This window comes from Tinamus guttatus, unplaced genomic scaffold (genome assembly GCF_059628265.1).
Source record: "Tinamus guttatus ecotype Peru unplaced genomic scaffold, ASM5962826v1 Tinamus_guttatus_pri_ptg000056l, whole genome shotgun sequence".
Lineage (NCBI taxonomy): Eukaryota > Metazoa > Chordata > Aves > Tinamiformes > Tinamidae > Tinamus > Tinamus guttatus.
Window position 1 is genome coordinate 1 of NW_028288590.1, and position 16,802 is coordinate 16,802.

General features: G+C 71.7%; 1 protein-coding gene across 1 annotated transcript; it reads left to right on the top strand.

Moving 5' to 3' along the window:
• Positions 1–677: 677 nt before the first annotated feature.
• On the top strand, positions 678–6,703 carry PARP10 (poly(ADP-ribose) polymerase family member 10). Its single transcript, XM_088540111.1, has 11 exons — positions 678–685; positions 1,141–1,307; positions 1,700–1,936; positions 2,634–2,870; positions 2,952–3,808; positions 3,889–4,101; positions 4,268–4,373; positions 4,692–5,582; positions 5,936–6,069; positions 6,141–6,315; positions 6,399–6,703. The coding sequence occupies exons 2-11, from the start codon at positions 1,142–1,144 to the stop codon at positions 6,701–6,703; spliced, it is 3,321 nt and encodes a 1,106-aa protein (XP_088396237.1). The 5' UTR covers positions 678–685; position 1,141.
• Positions 6,704–16,802: the final 10,099 nt, after the last annotated feature.

Below are 16,802 nucleotides of genomic sequence, written 5' to 3' on the forward strand. Positions count from 1 at the left end.
GGTGGGTGACAGCCCCGGGTCCCTGCGGTGACACCCCTGGGTCTGAGCGGTGACATCCCCGGGTTCCTGCGGTGACAGCCCCGGGTCCCTGCGGTGACACCCCTAGGTCTGAGCGGTGACACCTCCGGGCCCATGTGGTGACACCCCCGGGTCCCTGCGGTGACACCCACGGGTCCTGGCGCGACCCGCACCCCCGCCCCTGCCCACCCCCCCCGCCACCCCGCGCTCCGCGGTGTCTTCGGGCAGGTCCCCCCGAGGTGCCCGCGGCTCGGGGACCAGGCCGGGTCCCCCAGAGCGCCGCCACCCCGCGGGGACAGCGCAGCTCCGGCCACCCGGGGCTGGCTCGAGACGCGATGGGACGGGACGGGGCGGGGAGGGACGAGACGAAGCTGGGTGGGATGAGACGGGGCAGGTAGGGACGGGGCGGGACGAGACGGGACGGGGCGGGGAAGGGTGGGATGAGACGGGGCAGGTAGGGACGGGGCGGGACGAGACGGGACGGGGCGGGAAGGGGCTGGCACGGGACGGGGCGGGACGGGACGGGGCGGGACGGGGCGGGACGGGGAGGCTCCGTGGGGCCAGTGCGGGGAGGCCCACGGCGCCCGGGTGGCGCCAGGGCCCGCGGGCCGCCCCGTCCCGGCGCTTTCGCTTTCGCTTGCGCAGCCGGCGGGGCGGAGCGGAGCGGGTTAGTGCGGGGGGTCCCGGCCGCGGGGCCGCCCCGGGTGCGGACACGGGGGGGGCTGCCCCGGGGCGAGTGCCTGGGGGAGGGGCAGCCCGCAGGACCCTGTCCCGCGCTATGGGGCCAGGGCTTGGGGGGAGGAACCGCGGGGCTGGGGGCGTCTGCCCGGGGCTATGGGGCTGGTAGGGGTGAAGGCTGGACTGCGGCGGGGTTCTGCCCCGGGGCTATGGGGCTGGGGGGGGGGCTGGTTTTGCCCTGGGGCTATGGGGCTTGGGGGGGGGGTTATTGTGCCCCGGGGCTATGGGGCTGGGCGAGCGGGGACTGCCCCGGGGGCGGGCCTGGGGGGAGCCCGATGCGGGTGGAGCGGGGGTCCCGTGGGGGCTGCAGGACCCGGGTGCGGGTGGAGCGGGGGTCCCGCGGGGCTGCGAGGCCCCGGCGCGGGCGCTGACGGCCGCCCGCAGGATGGCGGCGGCGGGGCCGGTGCTGGAGGTGCGCGGCGCCCCCCCCGAGCTGCCCCCCGCGCTGCTGCTGCTCTACTTCGAGAACCGGCATCGCTCGGGGGGGGGGCCCGTGCTCAGCTGCCGCCCCCTCGGGCGCCGCCTCCTGCTGCACTTCGAGAGCGCCCAGGGTGAGCGGGGGGGGGCAGCTCGGGGGGCAGTGGGGGGCACCAAGGGGGGAACATCCTGAGGGGATGTGGGGGGCCCGTGTGGAGCTGTGGGCAGGTTCCCCAGGGGATATGAGGGACTTGGGGGGCTGCGGGCGGGGTGGGGGTTGGGGATCACCTGTGGGGGTGCCCCAGGGGGCCAGTGAGGGGGCTGTATTCAGGTTCCTTGGAGAGCCTAGGGGGGAACTGCAGGTAGGTGCCGCAGTGCAGCGGGGGGACTGCAGGTGGCTCCCGAATGGGAGCTGGGAGGACGGTACCGGTGCCCGTGGGGCTGCGGGCAGGTGCCCCATTGCTGCTGGGGACGCCTGGGGGCGGCTGCCCCCGCGGTGACGCCCGCCCGCACGCCCGTCGCGCAGATGCACAGCGGGTGCTGGCGCGGGGCCGGCACGAGCTGCAGGGCGCCGCGCTGCACGTGCGCCCCGCTGCGCCCTGGGACCCCACGGTGCTGCTGCTGCGGGGGCTGCCGCCCCACACCCCGCTGCAGCTCCTCGTCCCAGAGCTCCTGGGCCACCCCGGTGCCGCCTGCAGTCTACACCCCGGCTCCACGCACGACCTGGCCCTGGTGCAACTGGCGGAGCCGCTCAGTGACGCAGGTGAGACTGGGCAGTGCGGGCCTGGGCTGGGCACCCCCTTCCTCAGCACGAGCTGTGGGTCTCCTGTGGCTGCTTTGGGTCTTGCTCCAAGCTGCGTCCATGCACATCTGTGCGCTCTGAGCTGCATCCATGCACTCAGAGCTGCGTGGACGGAGCATTTCTCCAGATGCAGCAGACGTGCTGTGCTGCACGTGGCTCCCCTGCATCCTCATGGCTGCGGCTCCCACCATCCTACACCTGGCATGAGCCGTGGGCATGAGAGCTGCGACTGCCCCTGCTATGTTTGCTGCACCCGTTGTGCATGTGGCACCCACTGCCTGTGCTGCACCCGCTGTGCACGCTCACCCACCTTGCATGCTGCACACATTGCACATGCTGCACCTACCACGCATGCTGCACCCACCGTGCAGACTTGCCTACCTTGCATGCTGCACCCACTGCACATGCTGTGCTGCTGTGCATTGCTCCCATCTCCTCTGTCCTGGGGCGCTGCGGGGCTCACCCCACTCGCCGCCCCGAGCCCTGCATGTGCTGCAGCTGCGAGCGGAGGCAGAAGGATGGTGCTGCACTTGCGGTGCTGCCCCGCTTCTCCCGCTCCCTCCACGCTCACAGCCCGCGCAGCTCCCTGCGCTGCGGGCTGCCCTGCGTGGGCAGCACGGGGCAGGGGGGACGAGTGTTGCCCTGCTCCTCCGGCCAGAGTTCGCAGCGGTGGAGCAGCGGGCGCAGCACATGGCGTCGCAGGAGCTGGCGGTGTCCGTGGAGCGCGTGCCGCAGCCGGACGCGGTGCTGGTGCGGAGCGCGGCGCCCGGCGCGCTGAGCCGCGACCTGCTGGAGCTCTACTTCGAGAGCCGACGCAGCAGTGGTGGCAGCGTGCGCAGCGTGCGGCTGCGGCCCGGGGACAGCGGGGCTGTGGTGGCCTTTGAGGAGCCCGCAGGTGAGCCCAGCTCCCCGCTCCAGGCTCACCCCGTGCCGGGTGCCTGCGCGGAGCCCACTGGCCCTCCTGTCCCCATGGCAGCCGCGGCGCGGGTGCTGCAGCAGCCCCATCGGCTCGGGGACGTGGCGCTGGAAGTGGTGCCCTACTACGAGTTCCTGGAGCCGGAGGGACTGGAGGAGCCGGAGGAGCCAGAGGGGCCGGAGGAGCCGTCACCGGATGCCGCTGAGTTGAGCGTGGAGGTGTCGGACGCGGCGCAGCTGCAGCTGCTGGAGCTGAACGTGCTGCAGGCCGAGCTGCACGCCACCTTCCCTGGGCTGGTGCTGCGGCTGCAGGACGGCGGGGCGCGTGTGGGCGGTGCGCCCGCGGCCGTGCTCGAGCAGGCGCAGCGCTGGCTGCACGCGCGCCTGGCCGCGGCCGTGCGGGAGCCGCTGCCCTTCCCGGCGCTCGCGCTGCGCCTGCTGCGGCGCCGCGACGTGCGCCAGCACCTGGAGCAGCTCCTGGCCGCGCGCGGCGTTGCCGCCTGCTACGCCGTGGCCGAGGGCGAGCTGGTGGTGACGGCGTTGAGCACCGAGGCCGTGCATGACACTGTCTGCATGCTGCTTGCCGAGCTCAGCCCCTTCTGCCTGCAGCTGTCGGCGCGCGAGCTGGCGGCGCTGGACTCGTCGCACTGGGCGCAGCTCTGTGAGCGGCTGCGCTGCTGCGACCTGCAGCTGGAGGCGGCCAGCGGGTGCCTGCAGGGCTTCACGCTGCGCGGCCTGGAGCAGCAGAGCCGGGAGATGCTGCAGGCCTTCCTGCATGAGGTGGCGCCAGACGAGGTGCTGGTGCCGGTGGCACCAGGGCTGCTGCGCTACCTGCAGCGCCACTGCGGGGACCTGCTCGCCAGCATCGACGAGGTCGCTGTGCTGCCGCTCGAGGGTCCTGACCTCTCCGGCTTTCGGGTGAGCTGGGTGCGTGTGCAGGAGCGCAGAGCACGCAGGGATCCGCCGGCCGCAGCGCTGAGGTGTCCCCATCCCTGCAGCTGAGCGGGGAGGCGGGTGCCTGCCGCGCGGCCGCCGAGCTGCTGCAGAGCCTGCTGGACTCGCTGAGCTCGCAGGCGCTCACGCTGCAGCTCCCTGGCGTCGCGCGCTTCCTGCGGGATGAGCGCGGCCGCAGCATCGTCTGCGAGCTGGAGAGCCGCTTCCAGTGCGTCATTGACCTGAGTGAGGTGCAGTGGAGCCCGCTGGACACGCAGGTGAGGCTGCACTGCTTGCAGCGCCCGGGTTTGGTGCGTGTGGCCTCGGTGCATGCAGGCTCCAGGCACATGCGCTCAGGGTGCACGGGCTTGGTGCATGTGGGCTGGGGGTGCAAGGCACAGAGCACATGGCGCTGTGACGGTGCCGCCGCTGGGTGTCCTGCAGACTGAGCTGGCTGAGCTGCTGGACGAGAGCGATGACTGGGACTGTGCGCCCACTGCACCGGCTGCACTGGCTGCTGGCTACTCGGAGCTGCCCAAGGACACAGATGGTGGCAGCCTCCCCTATGTCACTGGTGAGCGCGGTGGCAGGCGAGCTGCGGTGCGGCAGGGCGCGGGATGGCTGCAGCGCTGGTGCTTCCATGCAACAGAGCATCCGTGCAGTGCTTCCTCCGTGCATCCCTGTGCAGCAGGAGAGCTATGCGGACGAGCAGGGGATGGGGAGGGAAGGGGACGTGGGGCTGCATCTGTCTACACCCTGGTGTCCATGCAGCAATGCATGATGCAGCACTGTGCATATGCAGCACATCCCGGCTGGAGATGTGGGAGAGCCCTTGTGGCACTGGGGGCTGCATGCCCCATGCCGGGGCCTGATGCGGCGGCTCCGTCTGCAGAGGAGATCGGGGAGCTGCTGGCATCGCTGCGCGGGGAGGAGGCTGGTGGAGCCGCGGGTGACGCGGAGCCACCGCCGGCCGCCCTGCACGAGGCCGACCCCAACGGCGAGGAGCCCGTGGCGCCCGCGCCCGGGAGGGACGGTGCTGAGGAGCAGGAGGAGGCGGCGCTGCTGCTGGCACTGCAGCTCTCGCTGGAGGAGACGCAGTTAGAGCAGGAGGAGCTGCAGCGCGCCACACTGCTCTCCCTGCGCTCCTACGCACGCGAGCGGCGCGCGGCCGAGCCCGTCGAGGACGCAGGGCTGCGCACGGCGCTGACAGCCTCGCTGGAGGAGGCGCTGCCCGCAGCCGACACGGCGCGGCTCACGCTGCACGCGCCGCGGGAGCAGGACGTGCGCGCGCTGCCCGCGCAGCTGGAGCAGGCGCTGCAGGCGCGGCTGCACGCCGAGGAGGTGCAGAGCCCCCGGCTGCGCGCGCTGCCCGCCGCCTGCCGCCGCGCGCTGGCCCTGCTGCAGCGCGCGCACGCCGTGCACCTGTGCCTGTGCGGCGACACTGCCACACTGCACGGCTTCGCCGACTACACCGCCGCCGCCGCCCGCGACCTGGCACGCCTGCTGGCGCGGCTGCCGCCGCTCGAGCCGCCCGCGCTGGGCTCGGCGCGCTGGGTGCGCTGGGAGGCCGGCGGCGCCGCCGTGCCCTATGCGGCGCCGGCTGCCGCGCTGCTGGAGCGCGCCTGGCGCCGCGGGCGCCCGCGCCTCGAGCTGCTCCTGGACGGGCGGCCCATCGCCATCGACCTGCAGCGCATGGAGGAGGTGGACGTGGGCAGCGCACGCACCGTGCCCGTCTCCCGCAGCCAGCCGCCCGCTGACAGCGCCCACCGCCCGCTCGGTACCGACCTGCCTGCCCACCGCGGCCCCCGGGGATGCTGGAGCCCAGCGCCGTGGCCGGTCCTTGGGGTCATTCCTGTGGTGCCGATCCCGCACTGGGCTCCCCCGCGCTTCCCACGCTGCCGTTCCTGCCCCACACTCCCTCGTGGCTCCCCCCACGTCATTCCCATGCTGTGATTCCCACACTGCGCTCCCTGGCCGTTCCCATGCTGCGGATCCCATCCCACGCTCCCTGGCTCCGGCGGCACAGTGCTTCCCCCTGGCTCCCATGCCCCGCTCCCTGGCTGCGGCTCCCGCGCCGCAGCCGCCCTCACCAGCATCGTGTGTCACCGGCAGTGCCGGAGGAGGCGGACGTGGATGAGGAGGTGACGCTGCTGCCACTGGCGGAGGACTCGGAGGAGTTTGGGGAGACCGTGCGCCTCTTCTACAGCACACTGGAGCGCTTCCACGGCCGGATCCGCGTGGTGAAGGTGCGTGGCTGCACGGCGGCGCCCGGCGCGCGCGGCACGGGGCCCTGACCGTGCTGCGCCGCCCGCCGCAGGTGGAGAAGCTCCTGCACCCGCTGCTCTACAAGCAGTACCAGCTGAAGAAGGCGCGCATGGAGCGCACGTGCAGCGCCCGCCCCGTGGAGCGGCTGCTCTTCCACGGCACCACGGAGCAGTCGAGCCGCGAGATCTGCCTGCACGGCTTCAACCGCAGCTTCTGCGGCCGCAATGGTGAGCGGCGGCCCCGCGGCGGCCCTGCGTGCACCGCGGTGCCCCACGTGGCCGTGGCTCACGCGCTGCCGCCCGCGCCGCAGCCACGCTCTACGGGCACGGCGTGTACTTCGCGGCGCGCGCGGCGCTCTCCGTGCAGGACAAGTACTCACCCTGCAGCGCCGACGGCAGCAAGTTCATCTTCGTGGCCAAGGCGCTGACCGGCGACTACGCGGCCGGCGCGCGGGACCTGCGGGCGCCGCCGCTCAGGGAGGTGGCCGGGGCGCCGCTGCGCTACGACAGTGTCGTGGACGACCCCGCGCGCCCCGCCATCTTCGTCATCTTCAACGACACGCAGGCCTACCCGCAGTACCTCATCACGTGCCGGCATGCCAAGCCGCCGCCGTGACCGCGGCCGGGGCCGGCCTGCGCCTCTGCGACAGCCCTCACCCCGCGTCAGGCCTCGCGGGCACCATGCGCAGGCTGGGGCCTGCGAGTGCCATGGAAAGGAGTCTGGGAATAAAGACTCTGAGCAGCTGCCGTGTCCAGTGGTGTGGGGAGCCTGGGGCACCCGGAGTGGCGGGATCTGCGCAAGGCAGGGGTGGCTGCAGCGCCCCGGATCCTCTGGGAAGCTCCGGCTTGCAGGAGCTGAGGCCACCTGCACTCCTGCTTTACCCTGAGCAGGAGGAGCTGGGGAGTGGATCCCGGGATGGGCTGGGGTCTTCATCCCTCTTGATGGCGGGCGAGGGCCCCGTAGGTCAATGCAAGAGCCAGACGCAGTTTGCTGTGTGTCCCAGACTGGGAGGAGAGGCTGATCCACCCGGGGCTCTGCTGCCATCCATGGGCCCCAGACAGGCTGGAGAGGGGGCAGAGAGGAACCTCATGGAGCTGGAGCAAGGTGAACGCAGGACCCTGTCCCCAGGGAGGAGGAACAGCCCCCGGCACCAGGACAGGCTGGGGGAGCCGCTGGGGAGCAGCTCTGCAGAGAAGGACCTGGTGCCCCGGGGGTGACAGAGTGACTGTGAGCAGAGCTAGGCCCTGGTGGCCACAGCCCATGGTCTCCTGGGGCATCAGGCAGAGCGTTGGAGCAGGGCGAGGAGGGGATCCTGTCCCTGTGCTCAGGGCTGGGGAGGCCACGTCTGGAAGTTGGCTCCAGTGCTGGGCCCCCAGGACAACAGGGACACGGAGCTACGGGAGAGGAGCATCCCTGCGGGAGCAGAGGCTGCGGGAGCGGCCTGCAGGGCGGGTGGCCAGGGGGACGGGCCCAGCTCCTGCCAGTGACCAGACGAGAGGCAGCAGCACAAGCCAGAACAGGGGACGTTTCCCATGAGCACGAGGACAAAGGTCCCCGCGGGGAGGGTGACGGTGCCCGGGAGCAGCTGCCCGGAGGGGGTGACGTCCCTGTGCCCTGGGGTCCTGCTGGAGCGGGGCTGGAGCGGGGGTCCCCGGAGGCCCCTGTCCCCCCGTGCTGGTGGCCGGGGGATCCTACTGCTCCTTGTCCCTACCCTCCGGAGCTGCCTCCCGTGGAGAACGTCCCCCACGCTACGTGTGCCCGCTCTCCGGTCACGCTGCCGTGTCCTGGGGCTCGGCTCCGGCTCTGGGAGCAGCCCGGGGTGCAGCCCGCAGCTCCCGGCTCCGCCACGATGGGGACAGCGCAGCCCGCGGCTCCCGGCCCCGGCGCGCGACAGAGCCGCCACGTGGTGGCAGCAGTCCCAGCTGGCACCGGAGAGCGGGCCCGTCCATGGATGGGGATGTGTCCCTGGGGACGGTCCCCCTGGTGCCCTCTGTCCCTGCGGCGGGTGCAGCTGCGGGACGGGCGCTGGTGGCACTAGAGGGAGCTGCGGCCGCGCCGGGCCGGGCTCGCGGGGCTCTCCCGCTGGCCGCGCTCCCGCTGGCAGCGCTGGCATTCCCTGGCATTCCCGCTGCTCCACGCGGGGCCGGGCTGCAGCTCCCGGAGCCTGGCAGGGTCCTGCCAGCCCTGGCACCGCGGCCGGGCCTGCCCGCGCCAGGGTGGTGCGAGGGGCACGGGGACAGTGCTGCCCACCCTGCATGGGCATTGCTGCCCTGTACTGGCATTGTGTGCCCCATACCAGCACTGCTGCCCCGTACTGACATTGCTGCCCCATACCGGCATTGCTGCCCCATACCGGCATTGTGTGCTCCATACCAGCATTGACACCCCATATCGGCATTGTGTGCTCCATACCGGCTTTGTGTGCCCCATACCAATGTTGTGTGCCCCATACCAGCACTGTGTGCTGCATAACAGCATTACCACCTCATACTGGCATTATGTGCCCCATAGCAGCTTTGTGTGCCCCATGTTGGCGTTGTTTGTCCCATACTGGCATTGCCCTCCCTGCACTACATTGCACAATCTCTGCTAGCATTGCATGTCTTGTGCCAGCATAGCACACCCCATACCAGCATTGCCCACCCCATGCCAGCCCTGCACTGACATTGCACACCCCACGCCAGCATTGCACACCCCATAGCAGCATTGCACACCCTACACCAGCATTGCACAGCCCACACCAGCACTGCTCGGGAGCAGCAGCAGGACGCAGCTCCCTGTGTGCGTTGGCTGCCCCGTGCGAGGCGCTCGGGCTGCTCCGGATCAGGCTGTTCCCACATCCTCTTGCCGCAAGCTCTGTGCCACGGCCGCCAGGGCGCTGGGGCCGGCTCTGGGGAGTGGGGCCAGGGCCAGGCAAGGCTGCCTGGAGCACAGGAGGCCTGAGCTGCCCATGATCCCCGGAGCCACGGGGCAGCCAGTGGGACGGGAGGCCTGGGGGTGCAGGCAGGGCTGGAGGTGCAGGGTGCAGAGTGCGGGGCTGCAGGGGTGTAGGGTGCAGGATGTGGGGTGCAGGGAGTAGGACACAGGGGTGTAGGATGTGGAGTATAGGGGTGCAGGATGCAGAGGGCAGAGGTGCAGATGTGGGATGCAGGGAGTAGGGCACAGAGGTGCAGGATGCGGGGTGCAGGGCTGTCGGATGCAGGGGTAGGGATGCAGGATGCGGGTGCAGGCTCTTTGCTCCGTCCCGCCCCACAAGCTCGCTGGGGACCTTCACGTCCCCCCACGCTGGCGGCTGCAGCGCAGGAGCCCCCGGGCTGTTCAGCGCCAGCCGTGGGGCTGCGGCGTGCAGGGGTGGCAGAGCCCGGCTGGCGGGAGCCGCGCGCGGAGAAGGGGCCAGCGAGGCCCTGCCAGGGCCGCGGTTTGGCACCGGGTGTCTTTTCATGTCAGCAGTGAAAAGAATTGCTGCTTCTGAAGCATTCCTTCCACCGAGCCCCGGGCGTGGGGCCGGGCGCGCCGTTAACCCTGCCCGCGCTGCGGCTGCCCCTGCGCCGCAGCACACACTGCACCAGCTGCACCCCGTGGCACCCACTGCACCCGCTGCAACATGCAGCACCCGCTGCATCAGCTGCAACCCGTGGCACCCGCTGCATCCACTGCAGCCTGCTGCACCACACCCTTGCACTCTGCCTGCATTGCACCCACCCTGCTCATTCCAGGGCCAGGGACTCTCCTGGGGGGCACCCATGTGGGGTGGAGGGACTCACAGGCACATCCTTGTCCCCGGCACCCCCGGCAGGGACGGAGCCTTAAGGGCAGCAGGAAGGACCTTCCCTCCTTCCTGGTGGGGCCGAATGTGGCCACAAGCTACAGGTGGGAGCTCTGGAGTAAGGGGGGACTGAGCAGCCAGGGATGGGGCCTCGAGGTGACGTGTCCACCCCGTGCCACGCTGCATGAAGCTGAAACGCAGCAGTGGGGCCTTGCAGCAGCCGCAGTGCAGCAGTCACAGTGCAGGTGGTGCAAGAGCTGCAGTGCAAGCAGTGCAGCAGCCATGGTGCGAGAGTCCAGTGCAGCCCTTGTGGTGCAGCAACCATGGTTCAGGCAATGCAGGAGCTGCAGTGCAGGCGGTGCAGCTCCTGCAAGTGCTGCACATGCCAGGTCCCCAGCGCATGGCAGGGACATCCCTGCAGAGTCCCAGCCCCATGCAGCTCCTGGAGAGGGTTAACGCGCCGGGAGCCGCTCCTGGGAAAGCGGGAACGGCGGCTGCTCCCTGGCCCCAGCCCAGGCGGGGGGCAGCGCGCCTGGAGCCGGCATGGATGAGTCAGGAGCGGGAAGCGCCGGAGCTGCCGGGGCCCCGGCAGCGCTTGGCCGGGTGCCGCGTGGGCACTGGGCCTGGGCTGCCTCCGGAGCCGGCGGTGCTGGGAAATGCGGCCGTGAACCGGGCCTGGCCGGGTCCCGCCGTCCCACAGGGGATACGGGGGACACTGGAAATGCGGGGATAGGGGGATGCCCAGGCCAGGGCCACGTGCTGCAGTGCCTGTGACATGTGGAGGATGCAGGGACATGGGGGACCCAAGGGACACCAGAGGTGCTGGGACCCAGGGGGTGCAGGGGACAGCAGGGGCGCAGGGGCAGAGGGGACACGGGAACAGCAGAGACACAGGGGACATAGAGAGGCACAGGGATATGGGGACGCAGGGGCACTGGAGGCACAGGGACGCAGGAGACACAGGGGACACCAGAGGTGCAGGGAAATGGCGACACCGGAGGCAAGGGCACTGGAGGCACAGGGACGCAGGGGACATATGGACACTGGAGGCATGGGGACAGGGGGGAGGTGCAGGGAAACAGAGGGCACAGGAACACTGGAGGCTCAGGGGCGTGGGGGATGCAGGGACGCTGGAGACGCAGGGACGCAGGGGACCCTGGAGGTGCACGGACGCAGGGGACAGAGGGACACTGGTGGTGCAGGGACACCGGAGGGACAGGGATGCAGGTGACAGAGGGACCCTGGAGGTGCAGGGACGCAGCGGACACAGGGACACGGGGGTGGCGCAGGGCTGCGGGGCTCCCACACGTGCATGTGGCACCTCTGCCCCCGCAGACGCGCAGCAGCCGTGGACGGGACCCCGCCGGGCGGGCGGGCAGCTCCCCCGGCGGCTGCGGGACACGACGCTGTCCCCGGCGCCGGCCCCGCGCCGCCCTCCCCGGCTGCCCCCGCACCACGTGCCGGGGCCGCCGGTGCCAACGCGCCGGACCTTTGTCCCGCGCCGCGGGGCCGCGGGGCCGCAGGGCCGCGCACCCGCTCAAAGGCGCCTTTGTCCGGGCGCCGGGGAGCCAGAGCGCCGGCTCCTGCGCCGCGGGGCGCTGGCGCTGCGGGCGGCCGTGCCAAGCACGTGGCCCCGCGCGGGGCGGCCGCCCGGCACCCTCCCCAACGGCCGCAACGGGGACGCCCGGCTGCAACGGGGACGAGCGGGTGGGTGCCAGGGCGCAGCCTGGCACCGGAGGGCACAGCAGAGGGCACAACGGCTCCCTGTGCATGCAGGCTGCAGGCACCCACTGCAGGTAAGTGCTGGGCTGCGGGCAGGGTGCAGGCAGGTGCCTGTGTGCACGTAGGTGCCTGCGTGCATGCAGGATGCCCAGGTACACTTGGGTGCCCAGGTGTATGCAGGTGCCCGGGTGCACGCAGGTGCCTGGATGCAAGCAGGTGCTCACGTGCAAGCTGCAGGCAGGCATGCAGTGCAAGCTGCAGGTGGGTGCAAGCTGCAGGTGAGCCTGCGCGTGCACGAGGCCCCTGGCTGCAAGCAGGCACACGAGTGCACGCATGCGTGTGCAGGCTGCAGATGGGCTCCTGGCTGCAGGAGGCCCCAGCTGCGCCCAGCCCAGCTGCGGGCGGGCTGGAGGGTGGCACCGTGCCACGGGGCAGCTGGTGGCAGCGCTCCCGCTGCCAGGGCTGGGCGCTCAGCGTGGCCCTGGGCACTCGCGTGCGCCTGGCGCTGGAGGAGGCCACGGCCAGCACAGCGGTAGGGACCCGGGGCCTGGATGGGGAGGGGGACGGTGACCAGCGTGGCCAGGTGACCCTGTGGCTGTTGTCTCAGAGCCCGGGGCAGAGGCACCTGCCGATGGCTCCTGCTGCCTGCAGGGCTCGCTGCCCTGGCTGCTTCATGCCCACGGGGTCTCGCTGCTGCAGGGACACGTGGGCGCTCGTGCCCGTGTGGTCTCGCTGCCGCGGGTGTCTGCTGAGGCTGCAGGGCCCAGGGACGAGGGCTGCACAGCTGGGCACCAGGGGCTGTCCCTGCACGGGGCCTCGCCTGCGCACTCGGCACCGCGTCCCTCGGCCTTTGCTGGGGACTGCAGTGCATCCCGGCGCCCGGGCAAGGGAGGCAGCTGGGCGGGCGGTGGGCTCGGGCGGCGGATGGGTAGGTGGGCACGGGGCCTGCATGCGGCTGTGTGTGGTGGCCACATGCCCATGTGCGCCCGTGTGGATGCATGTGGGTGCGGGTGCCTGTGCGTGTGCCCATGCTTGTGCCTGCGGGTGCCCATGTGTGTGGCTGCGGGTGCTTATGCCTGCAGGCGTGTGTGCCTGTGGATGCCTGCGCCCACGCATGTGCCTGCGGGTGCATTTTCCTGTGGCTGCATGTTCCTGCGGGTCTGTGTCCCTGCAGGTGCATGTTCCTGCGTGTGCCTGCAGGTGTGTGTTTCTGTGGGTGCGAGGGTGCCTCCGGGTGTGTGTTCCTGCGGGTGCCTGGGGGTGCATGTTCCTGTGGGTGCGTATGCCCATGCATGTGCCTGCGGGTGCGTGTTCCTGTGGCTGCCTGTGGGTGCATGTTCCTGTGGGTGCATATACCATTGCATGTGCCTGCAGGTGCATTTTCCTGCGGGTGCGTGTTCCTGCGGGTGCCTGGGGGTGCATGTTCCTGCAGGTGTGTTCCTGCGGGTGCACGCTCTTGCGGGCGCAGGTTCCTGCAGGTGTGTTCCCGCGGGTGCGCGGGCGCCACGCGTGCCAGCTGGCTCGTGGGCGTGCGCTGGGCAGGCGCTGGCTGCGCGCCGCGGGAGCGGGCGCTCGCCGGCTGCGTGTGCACCTGTGTGCAGGAGCTGGGTGCGCTCTGTTTGTTTGCGCTCGCGCCGGTGCCTCTGCAGCCGCACAGCAACGCCGGGGCCGCGGCCTGGCGTGCCCGCCGGCACCCAGCAGCGCCGTAAACAAGAGCGGGAGGAAGCAGAGGCTGTGCGGGCGGCAGGAGGAAGCGGCTCCGGGGTGCTGCCGGGCCCGGCTGCGGGACGTGCTGCCGGCTCCGGGACGCGGCTCCGGCTCCGGGACGCAGCACGGGCGGGCGCCGGCTCCAGGACCTGGTGCAGGCCCCGGTCCGGCCCTCGTGGCCGCGGGCAGGTGCGCAGCGCGGGGCACACACGGCGCCTGCGCCGGGGCGGGTGCGGGGCCCCGCAGCGCCCCGCGGCCGCAGCCTCCTCGCGCTCTCCCTACGTCGGCGCAGCGGGTGGCGCGGGCGCCCCAAGGCAGCACCCGTGGGGCTGGCAGGGCTCAGACACCCGGGCTGCAGCCTCTGCTCAGCAGGGACGTGGGCTTGGGAGGGACAGGGGTTCTGTGGGGACATGGGTTCCGTGGGGACATGTGTTCCGTGGGGCCATAGTTAGGCAGGGACATGGGCTTGGTAGGAATGTGGGTTCTGTGGGGACATGCAGTCTGCAGAGCCATGAGCTCAGTGCGGACATGGGGTCTGAAGGGACAGTTTTGCTGGGGACATGGGCCCTGCAGTGGGGAGGGGGCCCGCAAGGACATGGGCTCCGGGACACAGCGGCTCGGAGGGCCAGGGCTCAGCAGGGCCGGGGGTGCTGCAGCATGCAGGGTTGCAGACAACAGGGGCTCTCGGGCACCTTGACTGATGCTCTGGGGCCTGGGATCTCTGGGGGGAGCTGGGAGGTGGCGGGCAGCAAGGGGCACTGCAGGGGCGGGGGGGACACTGCTGAGCATCCCCCCAGCGCAGTCCCCGCTGTTGGCCTGGGGAAGTGGGCAGAGCTGGGCTGGGGCGGTGCTGTAGGGCAGCACAGGGTGCTCCAGGAGCACCCGACAACCCCGTTAAACCCACGGCGCTGGGGGCACGGAGGGCACTTGTCACCATTAACCCCTGTGGCGCTGGGGGCATCTGTCACTGTTCACCTGTGCAGCGCTGGGTGCACAGGGAGCACCCGTCACCATTACCCCTGCGGCGCTGGGGGTGCTGGGGGCCCTGGGCGCACAGTTAACCCTGTCAATGCTGGGTGCGGTGGGTGCAGTGGGTGCAGGGGTCAGAGTTAACCCCTGCAGTGTTGGGTGCGGGGGGTGCACTGGGTGCATAGCTCATGGTTAACACCATCAATGTGGGGCACTGCGTGCACTGGTCACCGTTAACCCCTGCAGTGCTGTGTGCGGTGGGTGCACTGGGTGCATGGATCATAGTTAACCCTGTCAATGCCGGGTGCACTGGGTGCACAGCTCATGGTTAACCTCATCAACGTGGGGCACTGGGCGCACTGGTCACCATAAACCCCTGCAGCACCGGGTGGGGTGGATGCACTGGGTGCACGGCTCATGGTTAGCCCCGTCAATGTGGGGCATCGGGTGGAGCGGTCACCGTTAACCCCTGCAGCGCCGGGTGCCAGGGGTGCCCAACGCCGGGTACCGCGGCTGCGTGTGGCCTCCAGCCCCCCGCTCTGCCCCGCTCGGGCCCTCCGCGCCGGGCCGGGGCCGCCGGGCGCGCGGCGGTTCCGGTGCCGGTTCCGGCGCGGTGCAGCGTGCGCGGCCCCGGTGTGCGGCGGCGAGATAGGCGCGGGCGCGACACCGCCCCGCCCGCGCGCACGCCGCGCCCGCGCCCCGCCCGCGCCGCCGCCGCCGCACCGAGCCGGGCCGGACCGGTCATGCCCCGGGGGGACATGCCCCGCCGGCGGGCGGGCGGCGCGGCGCGCGGCGGCGGAGCCCGCGGCGCCCGGTGAGTCCCGCCGCGCCGGGCACTGGGGGACCGGGGGACACCGCGGGTACCGGCGGGTGGGGGCAGCCGGTGGGGCCGCCCCGCGGGGCTCGGCGCCGCTGGCAGCGGTAACGGTAACGACAAGGGCAAGGGCGAGCGCGCGGCCCCGCGTGGGTGGCGGCGGGCGCGGGGCCGCGCGTGGCAGGGGAGGGGCGGCCGCGCCGGGGGGCGGCGGGGCCGCGCGGGGGCTGCGGTGCCGCTGCGGGAGCATCCGGGTCTGCGGGGCGCAGGGTCGGTGCGGTACGGGGGGCTGCGCTGCAGGGAGCGGGGGGGCTGTGGGGCACAGGGGGGCTGTGGGGTGCAGGGAGGAGGTTCTGTGGGGTGCAGGGCCTATGGGTGCGGGGGGGCGATCTGTGGGGTGCAGGGATGTCTGTGGATGCAGGAGGTGTGGGGTGTGAGAGGTGCAAGGGGGTTCTGTGGGGTGCAGGATGGGGTCTGTGGGTGCTGGGCCTGTGGGTGCAGGTCTGCGAGGTGCCGAGGGGGGTTCATGCTGCAGGAGCTGTAGGGTCTGTGGGGTGCAGGCTGGGAATCCTCGGGGTGCATGATGGAGGTCTATGGGGTGCAGGTCTATGGGGTGCAGGATGGGGGTCAATGGGCTGCAGCATCCTTGGGTGCAGGATGGGGAGTTTATGGGATGCAGGATGGGGATGGGTGCTGCAGGGCCCATGGCGTGCAGAACAGAGCTGGGTGCTGCAGGAGCCATGGGGTGCAGAATGGGGGGGTCTGTGGGGTGCAGGATATGGGGTGTGTTGGGTGCAGGATAGGGGAGGGTACTGCAGGGTCTTCAGGGTGCAGAATACGGAGTGGTCGGGTGCAATATGGGAATGGATGTTGCAGGAGCTATGGGACGCAGGATGAGGGGTCGATGGAGGTTAGGGGTGAGTGCAGAATCGGAGTCCATGGGGTGCAGGGTGTGGAGTCCATGGGTGCGGGATGGGGCTCCGTGGAGATTCCCACTGCAGAAGCGGGGGTTGCGTGTGCCCGAGGGGCACTGCAGGCCTGGGGGCGGTGCAGCGGGGGCAGTGTTGGGGGGCGCTCGGCCCCCGCAGGCAGCGCGTGGGTGCCGGGGCGCGCAGGGCCCGTGGGCGGCACGGGAGCGGGTGCTTCCCACGGCTGGGGAATGCGAGGGGGCTGGCGCTCGGCAAACGGAGCTGCAGCAGCAGCCCAGTCCCGGGAACGGGAGCAAGCAAGTGTGGCTGTGGGTCAGACCCCAGGCAGTGGGGGAGCCAGGATGCAGCGACTGTCCCCGTCCCTGCTCCGTGGCTGGAGCTCCTCGGCGCGTGGTCCTGGCTGCGGCGGCCGCCTCGGTCTGCTGGCCCTGTCCTGTGCTCACCTGCCCCAGGGCTCCCCGGGTGGAAAAAGCGGCACGTGACACTGCAAGGCGAGCCGGCCCGCGGCCGCGGGGGAGCGGGAGCATCCTCGCCCCGCGGCTGCTGACGTCGGCGGCTTCTCCTGGCAACCCCGGCAGCCTCGCGGGCTGCGCGGCCGGGCTCCTCCGTGCCGCGGCTCCGGAGGCCCCGTGGCCGCTGTGCCCGGCCGCGCTCGCTGTATCCACGCCCTCTGCGCGTGCTGCTGCGGGCCTCTGGCTGTGCCCTGGATGGGTTTGCCGGTGCATGCAGCTCCTGCACCGTCTGCACGTGTTGTCCCGCGGCGTCGCGGCGGCCCCGGCGGGCGCTGACGCCCCTCTCTGCCCGCAG

Coding starts and splice junctions, on each gene's coding strand:
- PARP10 (XM_088540111.1), top strand. CDS start 1,142: ATGGCGGCGGCGGGGCCGGTGCTGGAGGTGCGCGGCGCCCCCCCCGAG. Junction 4,102..4,267: donor GGAGCCCGCTGGACACGCAG/GTGAGGCTGCAC, acceptor GGTGTCCTGCAG/ACTGAGCTGGCTGAGCTGCT. Junction 6,316..6,398: donor CAGCTTCTGCGGCCGCAATG/GTGAGCGGCGGC, acceptor CCCGCGCCGCAG/CCACGCTCTACGGGCACGGC.